Source organism: Babylonia areolata, chromosome 11 (assembly GCF_041734735.1).
Source record: "Babylonia areolata isolate BAREFJ2019XMU chromosome 11, ASM4173473v1, whole genome shotgun sequence".
NCBI lineage: Eukaryota > Metazoa > Mollusca > Gastropoda > Neogastropoda > Buccinidae > Babylonia > Babylonia areolata.
The window spans coordinates 5373068-5388067 of NC_134886.1; the positions used below are offsets into that span (position 1 = coordinate 5373068).

At 44.8% G+C, this 15000-nt stretch overlaps 1 protein-coding gene across 4 annotated transcripts in view; it reads left to right on the forward strand.

The window, feature by feature from the left end:
• LOC143287473 (agrin-like) overlaps positions 1 to 15000 on the forward strand; it is a 776455-nt gene that overhangs the window by 86519 nt on the left and 674936 nt on the right. For 3 of the 4 annotated variants that reach the window (XM_076595485.1, XM_076595484.1, XM_076595486.1), the window contains exon 3: positions 512 to 568. The exons of the other annotated variant lie outside the window; for it this stretch is intronic. In XM_076595485.1, coding sequence (XP_076451600.1) covers positions 512 to 568 — 57 coding nt within the window. The remainder of the gene's footprint in view (positions 1 to 511; positions 569 to 15000) is intronic. 4 annotated transcript variants of the gene reach the window in all.

Below are 15000 nucleotides of genomic sequence, written 5' to 3' on the forward strand. Positions count from 1 at the left end.
GGTAGTAGTTGTTTTTTTTTAAATGTATTTATCTATTATTTATTCATCTCTCTCTCTTTTTTTTCTTCTTTTTTTTTCTCAAGGCCTGACTAAGCGCGTTGGGTTACGCTGCTGGTCAGGCATCTGCTTGGCAGATGTGGTGTAGCGTATATGGATTTGTCCGAACGCAGTGACGCCTCCTTGAGCTACTGAAACTGAAACTGAAACTTCACACACACCCGCACCCACCACCCACCCCACACTCCCGCCCCGCCCCTCTTGACTCTTTATGTGCCCATGGCCGAAAAACATTAAAACATTTCATTTCTCTCTCTCTCTCTCTCTCTCTCTCTCTCTCTCTCTCTCTCTCTCTCTCTCTTTATCTACCTTAAGTTCCTAATGTTTTCTCAGTATTGATATTCACATTGATTTGTTGATGTTGTTGTTGTTGTTGTTGTTGGTTTCTCCATTCATATTGTCATTAGAATGCAAATGAATGATGTTTTGTTTTGTTTTGTTTTTGTTTTTAAAGTGAAACATGTCCTTAAGTCTGAAAGGACATACTCCCGTCAAGAATCAGCCCTTCCATGTAAGTGCAGTAGTAGTGCTGTTCCATTTTTTTCGCTGCTTCGTAGGTGCGCGCGCACTCTCGCGCGATCGCGCGCGCGCGTGTGTGTGTGTGTGTGTGTGTGTGCTTGCATAAGTGCGTTCTAACTTTCTTGCTTGCTCGCTTGCTTGCTTGCGTGTGTGTGTAGAGTGGAGCAAAGTAGAATAGAATTGAGAAGCATGAACTTCTATTCATTCTGGCATGAAACCTGTTGCTTTAATGCACGAGGTGCGCGCGCACACACACTCGTACGCACAGACAGACACACACACACACACACACACACACACAAGAAGAAAAAAAAAGAAAGGAAAAGAATATATAAATGAAATAGAATGAAACAGAGAAAGAAAGAAAGAAAGAGAGAAAGTAGAAAAAGTCAGTATCTCCACTTCCCTCTCCTTAACATCCGGTCTGTCCGTGACAAAGCCAAAGCCACATCTTGCCATCTGCAGCTGAGACCCATGTTTGTTTGGTTTTTTGTGTTTATTTTTTAAAGATTTATTTTATTCTATTTTATCTCATTTTTGTAAAAAAACAAACAAAACAAAAAACAAATCGAGTTCCAGTTATTTTCTTCGAAGCACTGAATTTGAAAGGAGATTGAAGAGGAGGAGGAGGAGGAGGAGGAGGAGTCGGAGGTGGAGGAGGAGTAAAGAAGAAGAAGAAGAAGAAGAAGAAGAAGAAGAAGAAGAAGAAGAAGAAGAAGGAGGAGGAGGAGGAGGAGGAGGAGGAGGAGGCGGAGGTGGAGGAGGAGAAGAAGAAGAAGAAGAAGAAGAAGAAGAAGAAGAAGAGGAGGAGGAGGAGGATAAAGGGGAGGAGGAGAAAGAGGAGGAGTAGGAGGAGGGTTGGGAAGGGCTGGAAAGAAAGAAAGAAAGAAACAAAAAAAGACACGGGCAGAGGAGGAGGGGGTGCAGGAGGGGAGGAAAGAAAGAAAGAAACAAACAAATAAAGAAAGAGAGAAAAAAATGAGCGGGTAGAGAACAAGAGAGCGAGTGAGAGAGAGAGGAAGGGTGCAGGAACAAAATAACTGGAAGAAGATGAAAAAAAAAAGGAGGAAAAAGAAGAATAGAAAAAGGGCTTGGGGACGGAAATGAGGGAGGAAACAAAACAAAGAGAAGGGGGAAAGAGAGAAGGAGAAGGAGAAGAAAGAGAATATGAGGACAAGAAGGAACAGAAATAGGTGAGGCGGACGCACGTGGGCTGGGGGTAGGAGGAGGAGGAGGAGAAGGGAAAGCAGGGGAGTGTGTGTGTGTGTGTGTGTGTGTGTGTGACAGACAGACAGATATCCAGAGACAGAGAAGTGTGTGTGTGTGTGTGTGACAGACAGACAGATATCCAGAGACAGAGAGATAGAGGTAGGGAAGGTGAAAGAGAGAGAGAGAGAGAGAGAGAGAGAGAGAGAGAGACAGACAGACAGACAGACAGACAGAGACAAAGAGAGGGAGGTAGGGAAGGTGAGAGAGAGAGAGAGAGAGAGAGAGAGAGAGAGAGAGACAGACAGACAGACAGACAGACAGACAGACAGAGACAAAAAGAGGGAGGGACGGAAGGGGAGAGAAAGAGAGAGAGGGGGATGGAGGGGGAGTGTCTTAGAGGCTGCCTAAAATCAACTCGACCTTTTTTTTTCTTTTCTTTTCTTTTCCACAAGTGATTCAATAATTTAAGCTTTCTAATGTTTTTGATAAAGTTTCGATTTCATAAGGATGATCTTCTTCTTCATCTTCTTCGTTCGTGGGCTGCAACTCCCACGTTCACTCGTATGCACACGAGTGGGCTTTTACGTGTATGACCGTTTTTACCCCGCCATGTAGGCAGCCATACTCCGTTTTCGGGGGTGTGCATGCTGGGTATGTTATTGTTTCCATAACCCACCGAACGCTGACATGGATTACAGGATCTTTAACGTGCGTATTTGATCTACTGCTTGCATATACACACGAAGGGGGTTCAGGCACTAGCAGGTCTGCACATATGTTGACCTGGGAGATCGTAAAAATCTCCACCCTTTACCCACCAGGCGCCGTCACCGTGATTCGAACCCGGGACCCTCAGATTGAAAGTCCAACGCTTTAACCACTCGGCTATTGCGCCCGTCCATAAGGATGATGAGTCATATCAGGGCAAGGGGTGCTGCCTCCTCAGACAGCTAACTTCCCACAGTAGTCATTTCAGTGCCGCTTCCTCAGAATGCTCCCATGGCGTTAACTTGGTAGGGGGGGGCGGGGTGGAGTGTGTGTGTGTGTGTGGGGGGGGGGTGGGGGGTGGGAGGGTGGGGGGGGGGCCAGGGGGGGATCATTCCCGGGCGTGACACCGGTCACAGTCAGTCCACACAACAACAATAACCCTACGATTACCACCCACCATTCGTTTGATCAGTCTGAGAGAGGCGGAATAGCCGTAAAAAAAAAAAAGAAAAAAAAAGCGAACGATTTGTCCAGTCCCTGCCGCACCATTGGTTCCCAGACTTCCCATCAGGGGATCGAGTTTCTGGTCGCCACTCGAGTGGAAACGCACCATCACGTGCAAGGACACACACACACACACACACACACACTCCATGAACCATACGCATACAGGAAACTCCTCCGCCCTTTTCCGTCCCTAAGCTTCCTTGTCCACACACCCAACTCCCTCCTCGACACACACACATACACATATAGTGATAGTGAAGGAGGAAAGTAAGAAGAGATCAGGTAGATGAAGAGGATACATAGATGGGGATAATTTAACGAGTGTGAGGGGATAGGTGGAAAAAGGAGAACACACACACACACACACACACAGAGTGAGTGAGGGAGGGAGGGAGGGGAGGGAAGAGAAAGAGAGATAAGGGGAGTGTCATTCCGGGGCGTGACACCGGATCCAGTCAGTCCACACAACAACAATAACCCTACGATTACCACCCACCAATCGTTTGATCAGTCTGAGAGAGGCGGAATAGCCGTAAAGAAAGCGAACGATTTGTCCAGTCCCTGCCGCACCATTGGTCCCCAGACTTCCCATCAGGGGATCGAGTTTCTGGTCGCCACTCGAGTGGAGACGCACCATCACGTGCAAGGACATAGTTATAGTCACGCGCACGTGCGCATGAACCATACGCATACAGGAAACTCCTCCGCCCTTTTCCGTCCCTAAGCTTCCTCGTCCACACACCCAACTCCCTCCTCGACACACACACACATACACATATAGTGATAGTGAAGAAGGAAAATAAGAAGAGATCAGGTAGATGAAGAGGATACATAGATGGGGATAATTTAACGAGTGTGAGGGGATAGGTGGAAAAGGGACAACAGAGAGAGAGAGAGAGAGAGAGAGAGAGAGAGAGAGAGAGAGAGAGACAGACAGACAGACAGAGAGAGAAAGGAAGGTAGAGAAGGAAAGAGATAGAGGGGAGAGAGAGAGAGCGAGAGTGGGGAGACGCTTTTTTTTTTGGCTGCTTGTCACTTTATTGTCACTGGCCATGAGGTCCCTATGACATGGGTGAATGCATCAATATACTTTCATTTCATTACAAATCATTATAATAAAGGAATAAAATGGTGAAGGAAAGAGAGAGAGAGAGAGAGAGAGAGAGAGAGAGGAAGGGTGCAGGAAAAAATAACTGGAAGAAGATGCAAAAAAAAAAAAAAAGGAGGAAAAAGAAGAATAGAAAAAGGGCTTGGGGACGGAAATGAGGGAGGAAACAAAACAAAGAGAAGGGGGAAAGAGAGAAGGAGAAGGAGAAGAAAGAGAATATGAGGACAAGAAGGAACAGAAATAGGTGAGGCGGACGCACGTGGGCTGGGGGTAGGAGGAGGAGGAGAAGGGAAAGCAGGGGAGTGTGTGTGTGTGTGTGTGTGTGTGTGTGTGTGTGTGTGTGTGTGTGACAGACAGACAGATATCCAGAGACAGAGAGATAGAGGTAGGGAAGGTGAGAGAGAGAGAGAGAGAGAGAGAGAGAGACAGACAGACAGAAAGACAGACAGAGACAAAGAGAGGGAGGTAGGGAAGGTGAGAGAGAGAGAGAGGAGAGAGAGAGAGAGAGAGAGAGAGAGAGAGACAGACAGACAGACAGACAGACAGACAGAGACAAAAAGAGGGAGGGACGGAAGGGGAGAGAAAGAGAAGAGAAAGAGAGAGAGGGGGATGGAGGGGGAGTGTCTTAGAGGCTGCCTAAAATCAACTCGACCTTTTTTTTTCTTTTCTTTTCTTTTCCACAAGTGATTCAATAATTTAAGCTTTCTAATGTTTTTGATAAAGTTTCGATTTCATAAGGATGATCTTCTTCATCTTCTTCGTTCGTGGGCTGCAACTCCCACGTTCACTCGTATGCACACGAGTGGGCTTTTACGTGTATGACCGTTTTTACCCCGCCATGTAGGCAGCCATACTCCGTTTTCGGGGGTGTGCATGCTGGATATGTTATTGTTTCCATAACCCACCGAACGCTGACATGGATTACAGGATCTTTAACGTGCGTATTTGATCTACTGCTTGCATATACACACGAAGGAGGTTCAGGCACTAGCAGGTCTGCACATATGTTGACCTGGGAGATCGTAAAAATCTCCACCCTTTACCCACCAGGCGCCGTCACCGTGATTCGAACCCGGGACCCTCAGATTGAAAGTCCAACGCTTTAACCACTCGGCTATTGCGCCCGTCCATAAAGATGATGAGTCATATCAGGGCAAGGGGTGCTGCCTCCTCAGAGAGCAAACTTCCCACAGTAGTCATTTCAGTGCCGCTTCCTCAGAATGCTCCCATGGCGTTAACTTGGTAGGGGGGGGGGGGGGGGCGGGGTGGAATGTGTGTGTGTGTGTGGAGGGGGGGGGAGCGGGGGGGGGGGCCCAGGGGGGGGTCATTCCGGGGCGTGACACCGGATCCGGTCAGTCCACACAACAATAACCCTACGATTACCACCCACCAATCGTTTGATCAGTCTGAGAGAGGCGGAATAGCCGTAAAAAAAAAAAAAAGCGAACGATTTGTCCAGTCCCTGCCGCACCATTGGTCCCCAGACTTCCCATCAGGGGATCGAGTTTCTGGTCGCCACTCGAATGGAAACGCACCATCACGTGCAAGGACATAGTTATAGTCACGCGCACGTGCGCATGAACCATACGCATACAGGAAACTCCTCCGCCCTTTTCCGTCCCTAAGATTCCTTGTCCACACACCCAACCCCCTCCTCGACACACACACACATTCACATATAGTGATAGTGAAGAAGGAAAATAAGAAGAGATCAGGTAGATGAAGAGGATACATAGACGGGGTTAATTTAACGAGTGTGAGGGGATAGGTGGAAAAAGGAGAACACACACACACACACACACACACAGAGTGAGTGAGGGAGGGAGGGAGGGGAGGGAAGAGAAAGAGAGATAAGGGGAGTGTCATTCCGGGGCGTGACACCGGATCCAGTCAGTCCACACAACAACAATAACCCTACGATTACCACCCACCAATCGTTTGATCAGTCTGAGAGAGGCGGAATAGCCGTAAAGAAAGCGAACGATTTGTCCAGTCCCTGCCGCACCATTGGTCCCCAGACTTCCCATCAGGGGATCGAGTTTCTGGTCGCCACTCGAGTGGAGACGCACCATCACGTGCAAGGACATAGTTATAGTCACGCGCACGTGCGCATGAACCATACGCATACAGGAAACTCCTCCGCCCTTTTCCGTCCCTAAGCTTCCTCGTCCACACACCCAACTCCCTCCTCGACACACACACACATACACATATAGTGATAGTGAAGAAGGAAAATAAGAAGAGATCAGGTAGATGAAGAGGATACATAGATGGGGATAATTTAACGAGTGTGAGGGGATAGGTGGAAAAGGGAGAACAGAGAGAGAGAGAGAGAGAGAGAGAGAGAGAGAGAGAGAGAGAGAGAGAGATTCAGAAAAAGGAAGGTAGAGAAGGAAAGAGATAGAGGGGAGAGCGAGAGTGGGGAGACGCTTTTTTTTTTTTGGATGCTTGTCACTTTATTGTCACTGGCCATGAGGTCCCTATGACATGGGTGAATGCATCAGTATACTTTCATTTCATTACAAACCATTATAATAAAGGAATAAAATGGTGAAGGAAGGAGAGAGAGAGAGAGAGAGAGAGAGAGAGAGAGAGAGAGAGAGAGAGAGAGAGAGGGAGGGAGGGGAGGGAAGAGAGAGAGAGGGGGAGTGTCATTCCGGGACGTGACACCGGTTCCAGTCAGTCCACACAACAATAACCTGACGATTACCACCCACCAATCGTTTGATCAGTCTGAGAGATGCGGAACAGTCGAGGAAAAAAAGAAAAAAAAGAAAAGCGAACAGTTTGTCCAGTCCCCGCCGCACCATTGGTCCCCAGACTTCCCATCAGGGGATCGAGTTTCTTGTCGACAGTTGAGTGGAAACGCACCATCACGTGCAAGGACATAGTTATGGTCACGCGCACAAACCGCGCGTCTCGTGTGTCTATGCGCGCACACACAGATGCACGCATGCAGGAAACTCCCCCCCCCCCCCATTTCCATCCCTAAGCTGCTTGTCTCTCTCCACCCCCCTACTCCACACACACACACACACACACACACACACGCACACACATACAGTGTGAGTGAATGAAGAAAATAAGAAGATATTAGGTAGATGAAGAGGATATATAGGTAGGTGGAATTTAACGAGTGTGAAGTGGTAGGTGGAAAAGGGAGCAGACAGAGAGAGAGTGTGTGTGGAGAGTCAGAAAAAAGGAGATAGAGAAGGAAAGAGAGAGAGTAAGAGAGAGAGGGTGGGGTGGGGGGGAGGAATGAGAGGAGGATACGTTGTTTTTTTAATGCTTTGACACTTTGTCATTAGCCATGAGGTCCTTATGACATGGGTGAGTGAATGCGTTAACATACTTTCTTTGTATGAGAAAGCATAAGAATAAACGAATGAAAATGGTGAAAGCAAATGTTGAAACAAAACAAAGTTCTTATATTGAAGAAAAATGTTAGCAACCAACAGGACGCCTAACACATAACTCCGTCCATTCATCTATCAATGAAACAGATTCGGCTTCAGAAGAGTATGTCCATCCTGTCTGACCACGCAGTTTGTATCTGTTTGCAGCATTTTGTGCCTAATCTTCAAAGCTTCTGACACAAATTTTGCCATCAAGATTATCACCTCGTGATCCTCTTATGTTAACATGCTAAAGAGATTCTTTCTTTATGCAAATTATTTTTTAAAAACTCAAACGGTCATATACTTTTCAAGTCATCATAAGATTTACAATAAAACATAAGAGGACAGAGAGAGAGAGAGGGGGGGGGAGAGAGAGAGAGAGAGAGAGAGAGAGAGAGAGACAGAGAGAGAGAGAGAGAGAGAGAGAGAGAGAGAGAGAGAGAGAGAGAATGGAACTATTATGGTTTACAAGGTTTTCAAGGAAACCGACTCGAATTTTAGAAACACGACTCTTTATTTTCATATTTGCGCCAGGTCATTACCCCAAACGATGAGGTCTTACACATTTTATTTTATCCGGACAAACGTTTATTGATTTGATCTTTACGAGGATCTGAGTTTCTTTTGACATTATGTTGTTGAATCGCCTCGTCAGTGGACATGTAATATAAATTGCTTTTTAACGAAGCTTTCAAATTCTGAGAGCTGTTTTGCTTTTATAAGAATATGCTCTTGGATCGTTTCATCGAGGATAGGATTGATGGATTTTAAAAAAGCATTCGTTTCTCAGAGTCTGATTTTTATGTTTCATGCTCTTTGTGGTTCTGGCTTCGGTCTAGATTTTCAGAAGTGAAAGTGTTTTTTTTTAATCTTTTTTTTACGTTGGTGTAAAATATCTTGTCAGATAATCGGCTACAGAAACTATTGATTTCCTATCAAGTTTGGGTGAAGACAGGGTGACACAGTGTCACCGTTTTTATATTATTTTTACAGTCGGCCCAGCTAAGCAAACATTTTCTTTATTATGAACGAAAAGGGTGTATTCTCAATAGAGTATGTTTTGCTGAAAGAAGCTCTAAGACATGATTAGTGGAGAGAGTCAGATAGACAGACAGGCAGACAGACAGACAGACAGACAGAAACAGAGACAGACAGGCAGACAGAGACAGAGAGTGAGTGAGATAGTGAGAGTGTTGAGTGAAAGAGTAACGTATAGAGAAAGACCAAGAGAAGGAAAAATATACTGAGTGAGAGAGAAAGAGAAATAGAGAGAGAACGAACGAACGAACGAACGAAATTGTTTTAATGAACTTTGGCCATGGACCACAATTCAAAACCAGGGGACTGGGGGTGGGCATGGGAAGGGGTATTATAACACTTGAATAGATGACACAATATCATAATATTCATGGACTTGACATTAATTCTACTTAATTAGCTCTGAGTATATGATTTAGAGAGAGAGAGAGAGAGAGAGAGAGAGAGAGAGTCATCTTTGAACTAGATATTGTTTTTAGCTTCCTCATCTTAATATTAAGGGACATCACTTCCATGCAGGACATCCCCAGAATTATCACACCCACCCACCCACACCCCCGACCCCCTCTCCCTTCACACAGCAATCCCCAGGATCGTCCTCTGGCTATCCAAGCGCAGGCAGTCAACAGGAAAGTATCATTGTTTGGTAGCCAGAAGTCCACATATCGGAGGAGACCCTGCACTGAAATTTCAGTCACTGTGGCAATGCTCGAGCACATACGCGCACGCTCGGATGCATGTAATGTAAGCTTGCAGACAGATATGCACACATACATGATTTCACACGCACGGAAACATTCACACACACACATTAGAAATATGTTATATTGTTATGTTTTTTTTGTTTATTTTTTATAAACAAAACTTAAATCAATAATTTTCAAACACACACACACACACACACACACACACACACACACACACACACACACACACACACACACACACACACACACACACACTTTCACTTACTCGTATGCGTACACAGTAATTCCCCTCCCCCCCACCCCCTCCCCCTCCTCCCACTCGATTTTTTTTCCTTCCCTCGTTTAATATCACTTACAATGAAAAGACGTTAAACTAAAGAACGAACACACACACACAGACACAGACACACACACACACAGACACACACAGACACACACACACACACACACACACACACACACACACACACACACACACACACACACACACAAGCAACCCCACACATACACGTACAGTAAGGCCACGCACGCACACACATAAACACACTCATAACAAACATATCCATGCACACATATGCTACCCATTTAACCGTCCCCTCCCCCCCCCACCCTCCTCCGCCTTCCAACACACAACTTCCCCCCTCCCCCATCTCCTCCACCCCTTCCCTACCACGACCTCCCACAAACACACGCTCACGAAAAGAACGCATGCACGCACATGCTTGCGGCGCTGCATGCACACTTGTTTCCGGGTGGTTTCTGGAACAACAACTGAACCCCCCTCCCTCCGACCCCCCTTCCCCCCAAAAAAAAATCCAGAAACTGCTTCAGCAACGGCTGTCTTCCTGTCTGAATGATTGTCGGCACCATTGTTCGTTCCGGCAGAGACGGCTTGTTTGCCGCAATAATTGACCACTCTTGAAGGAACAAGGATAAAGAAAGGCCCACCTTCTTCCACTGTTTTTGTTCTGTCTTCCCGTCTGTCTGTCTGTCTGTCTGTCTGTCTGTCTCCCCTCCATCTCACTCTATGTCTCTTCCCTCTCTCTGTATCTGTCTCTCCCTCTCTCATTCTCTCTCCCCGCCACCCCTCTTTCTCTCTCCTTGAATTCTTTCTTTCTTTTTTTCGCTATCTCTTTGTTAATTCGTGGCTAATGTCTCCATACTCGCGCGCGCGCACGCGGTGTGTGTGTGTGTGTGTGTGTGTGTGTGTGTGTGTGTGTGTGTGTGTGTGTGTGTGTGTGTGTGTGTGTGTGTGTGTGTGTGTGTGTGTCTGTGTGTGCGGGCGCGCGTGCGTGCGTGCGTGTGTTTCGCTCAACAAAATAGGCTGTAACATTAAAAAAACAACAACCGAAAAAACAAAAAAAAAAAAGATGGGAAAGCTCAGATAGCTAATGTTTGATAAAAGCTAACATTGGAAGAAGAAGAAGAAGAAGAAGAAGAAGAAGAAGAAGAAGAAAGGATAACATTTGCCAGTTAGCCGTGCGCGTTTTCTTCCTATTGATACGTCTTTGATGAAATATTATATCTTTGCTAAAGCAGCTGGGTTGCTGTGTATGATGATGGCTTTATCAATGCCCATTACGTCGAATGCTGAAGCGGAAAGCGAATTGGGCTTGTTTTTTTCTCGTTTATCTTCGGGAGGAATAAATCTTCGGCCCATAAATCTTGTGTATCTTTTGTTGTGGGGAGAAAATCGATGGAAAGAATTCTAGTAGCTTTAGAGGGAAGAGAATCTTTTGCTTGTGAATCATTATTACAGTTGTTTGTAGGGTAGGGTGGTGGTGTGGGGGGTGGTGGAGAGAAAAGAATTGTGCACTCTTAACTCTCTCCATACGAACGGCGAAAGAGACGACGTTAACAGCGTTTCACCCCAATTATCATCATCAAATTATTGCAAGCGGAAGGCTCTTATGCTGAAGAGGTGAATGTTGACAAAGAATACCACAATTCTGACGACGGAAGCTAAAGGTTGGGTCATTCAGACACCCACTGGACATCCGAGGGGTCTGTGTAGAGGAGAAGAGAGGACTGGCCGTACTGAGTGAGTTAAGGTAGGGATTTTGTTTAGCACCACCGTCACACACACCGGATAATCGTGGATTGTAGAGTGTGCTATCAACAAAGGGAGAGATGTTGTTCTTTTCGGCTACGCATAACTGAATCTTGTTATTGTAAAATTATGTTGGGATCTTGTAACAGAATATGTAGTGAGCAGTAGCGAAAAAGCCCTCGCGGTTGTATTAGCACTGATGGTAGTGACAGCAGCAGCAGCAGCATTGGTGATGGTTGTGGTAATAATGTTGATGATGGTAGCAGTTGCAGTTAAGGAAAAAAACACAAAAACAGCACACACACACACATTACACACACACACACACACACACACACACACACACACACACACACACACACACACACACACACACACACAACCCCCCCAAAAAAAACCCAACAAACAAAACCAACCCAACAAAACAAACCACGAATTGACAGGATACATCGTCAGCATCCCCCTCAAAGGTTTATATCAAAGTTCGTATGTTTCTTGAAATCGCTCAACCCTGAATATTAATTTAGTCTTTTTTTTATGAACGAAGTGCTTCAAATCACGTCCACAAAAAATAATGATAACAACAACGACAACAGCAATAACGATAGTAATAATCCTCCTCCTCCTCCTCCTACTACTATTAATTTACATAGCATCTTTCCATGTAAACATGCTCAGATTCTCTGAGCAATATAAAAAACCTACATGTACAAAACCACCACCACCACCACCATGCAGTTAAACACTAAAGCGACATTTTGCAGACATAACCCTGCGTGGCCTTACAGCGAAGAAAAATTCTTAACACTTCATGTTCACAGATACACAACAACATCACATACGACACAACACTCCTAATGCATATGCAATACATAGGCAATGCACACCTCATGATATCTCTATAAGAGATGGCATCAAAACCACACACACACACACACACATACCTTCTTTTTTGCCCCTAGCTTCCGAATGTCAATTCTGACGTTGGGTTGGAAATGGCATTGTGTTTTTTCTTCTTTTTTTTGTGGAACAAATTTTCTTAATAAAATTCAAATGGGGAAAAACCCCGCGAACATGCTTTTCAGTTCAATGGCTTGATGGGAGAAGACAAAGGGAAATTGATTATCCGTCAACGGTTTGCGTTTCTCTCTGTGTCTCCCCCTCTCTCTTTCTTTCTCTCCCTCCCCTCTCTCTCTCTCTCTCTGTGTTTCTGCCTGCATATCTGTATCTCTCTACCTCTTTCTTTGTTTGTACCTCATCTACCGTTCTCTCTCTCTCTGTGTCTCTGTCTCTTTCTCGTTCGCTCGCTCGCACACTCTCTTCGTGTGCATATACACGCTGCGTTTGTGGGGGGTGAATCCTATGTTTCTTCTTTGAAGACCTTGTACTGTCCAGCTCTCTCTAGAGTTTCTTATCACTGTTTCAGTAATTACTTGCGTCTTTTTTTTTGTGTTGATTTCTTCCCCACCCCCCTTCTTTTCTTTTTTTAACTCACTTGTGTAAACAAAGTGAGTCCATGTTTTAACTCACTCAGTACTGGTGAAACGCTGTTAACGTCGTCTCTTTCGCCGTTCGTATGGAGAGAGTTAACCCGGTGTTCGGTTGTCTCTGTGGTAAACTTTAACATTGACATTTTCTCTGCAAATATTTTGTCAGTTGACTCCAAATTTGGCATAAAAATAGGAAAAATTCAGTTCTTTCCAGTCATCTTGTTGAAAACAATATTGCGTCTCTGGGATGGGCACAAAAAAATAAAAAAGAAGCCTAATTATATGCAAACTGCATTTACTTTGACCTCTTATTCTGACACAACAACAAGAGGATTCATTATTTTCATTTTTTATTCAAACAGGATCTTCTTTTGCTAAGCGTGGAATTTGTATTTATTTTGCAAACGTTTTGGTGCAGATAGTAAAAGGGAAATTACTCTGTAATTAATGCTAAGGGACTTAATTTGTCACAAGTGAGTCTTGAAGGCCTTGCCTCTCTTGTTATACATTTTTTTCATTTGCCATGAGGATTGGATGAAAGTAAAACTGCATTATTAGTTTTCGTATTCCTCTGCTCTCGTTAAAGAAATCCAGTAAATGTCAGTGTAACGTGTTGGTAAGTTTCGGTGTTACATGTTTGTAAATGTCAGTGTCACGTGTTTGTGTCAGTGTTACATGTTTGTAAGTGTCAGTGTTTGTAAGTGTCAGTGTTACGTGTATCTAAATATCAGTGTTACAGTGTCAGTGTAACGTGTTTGTAAATGTCAGTGTAATGTGTTTGTAAATGTCAGTGTTACGTGTTTCTCAGTAGTGTTACGTGTTTGTAAATGCCAGTGTCACGTGTTTGTAGGTGTCCATGTTACGAGTTTCTCAGTGTCAGTATTACATCTCTGTAAATGTCCTTGGTAGATGCTTGTAAATGTCAGTGTCACGTGTTTGTGAGTGTCCATGTAACGTGTTTGTAAATTTCAGTGTTACGTGTTGTGAATGTTAATGTAACGTGTTTTGTAAATGGCAGAATGAAGTGGTTCCAGAATGTCAGTATTACTTTTGTTGTTGTTGTTGTTGTAAGTGTTAGGAATACGTAAATGTTACCTGTTTGTAAGTTTCCACGTTTCGTTTCTGGGAATTTCAGTTTTACGTCTTTATGATTAAAAAAAAAAAAAAAAAAAAAAAAAAAATGTCAGTGTAATATATATATATATATATATATATATATCTCGACACAGTTTTAATGACCTTGGGATATGGGTTAATTCTTTGAGCGTATTTGGACAGATAAGGTTTACAATAAATTTGGACGCCAGGAGAAACGGTAGCGCGACCAGCTAGTCGCGTGTTATCGATTGCGTGTGAGAGAAGGCGGTGTGTTTTTAATCTGTCAGTTTTTTTGTTGTTGTTGTTGTTGTTGTTGTTAAACAGGGCCTGTTTGACTTGGCTTGTATGTGGTAGGGATTATTTCTCCGAGCAAAGTTCCTCTGTTGATCGAATTAACCCTCTCATTCATAACTCTGAACAGAAAGTCGGAAAAAAAAAAAAAAAAATCAGTATGTTCAGAGAGAGAGAGAGAGAGAGAGAGAGAGAGAGAGAGAGAGAGAGAGAGAGAGAGAGATGTGTGTGTGTATGCGTGCATGAGTGAGTGTGTATGTGTGCGTGCGTGAGTGTGTATCTTTGCGTGCGTGCGTGCGTGCGTGCGTGCGTGCGTGCGTGTGTGTGTGTGTGTGTGTGTGTGTGTGTGTGTGTGTATGCGTGCGTGAGTCTGTATGTGTGCGTGCGTTCAATGTGTATTTTCGCGTGAGAGTGTGCGTGTGTGTGTGTGTGTGTGTGTGTGTGTGTGTGTGTGTGTGTGTGTGTATGCGTGCGTGAGTCTGTATGTATGCGTGCGTTCAATGTGTATTTTCGCGTGAGAGCGTGCGTGCGTGCGTATGTGTGTGCATATGTGCGTGTGTGTATGTATGCGTATGCGTGCGTATGTGCATGCATGCGTGTGTGTGTGTGTGTGTGTGTGTGTGTGTGGTGCAGCTCGATCTAACCATTTAACGGGTAAACCCACGAGAGGAGGAGGCAGAAAAAAAAAAAAATCCCGGTCACGTATTAAAATCGGGATTCGAACCTGTGTCGACACCCTCGCTTCCTTAGTCGGTAGTGTGCTTTACCACTGCGCCACAGCTGCACACACACACTGCTCATTCCCTCGAGGGCTATATTT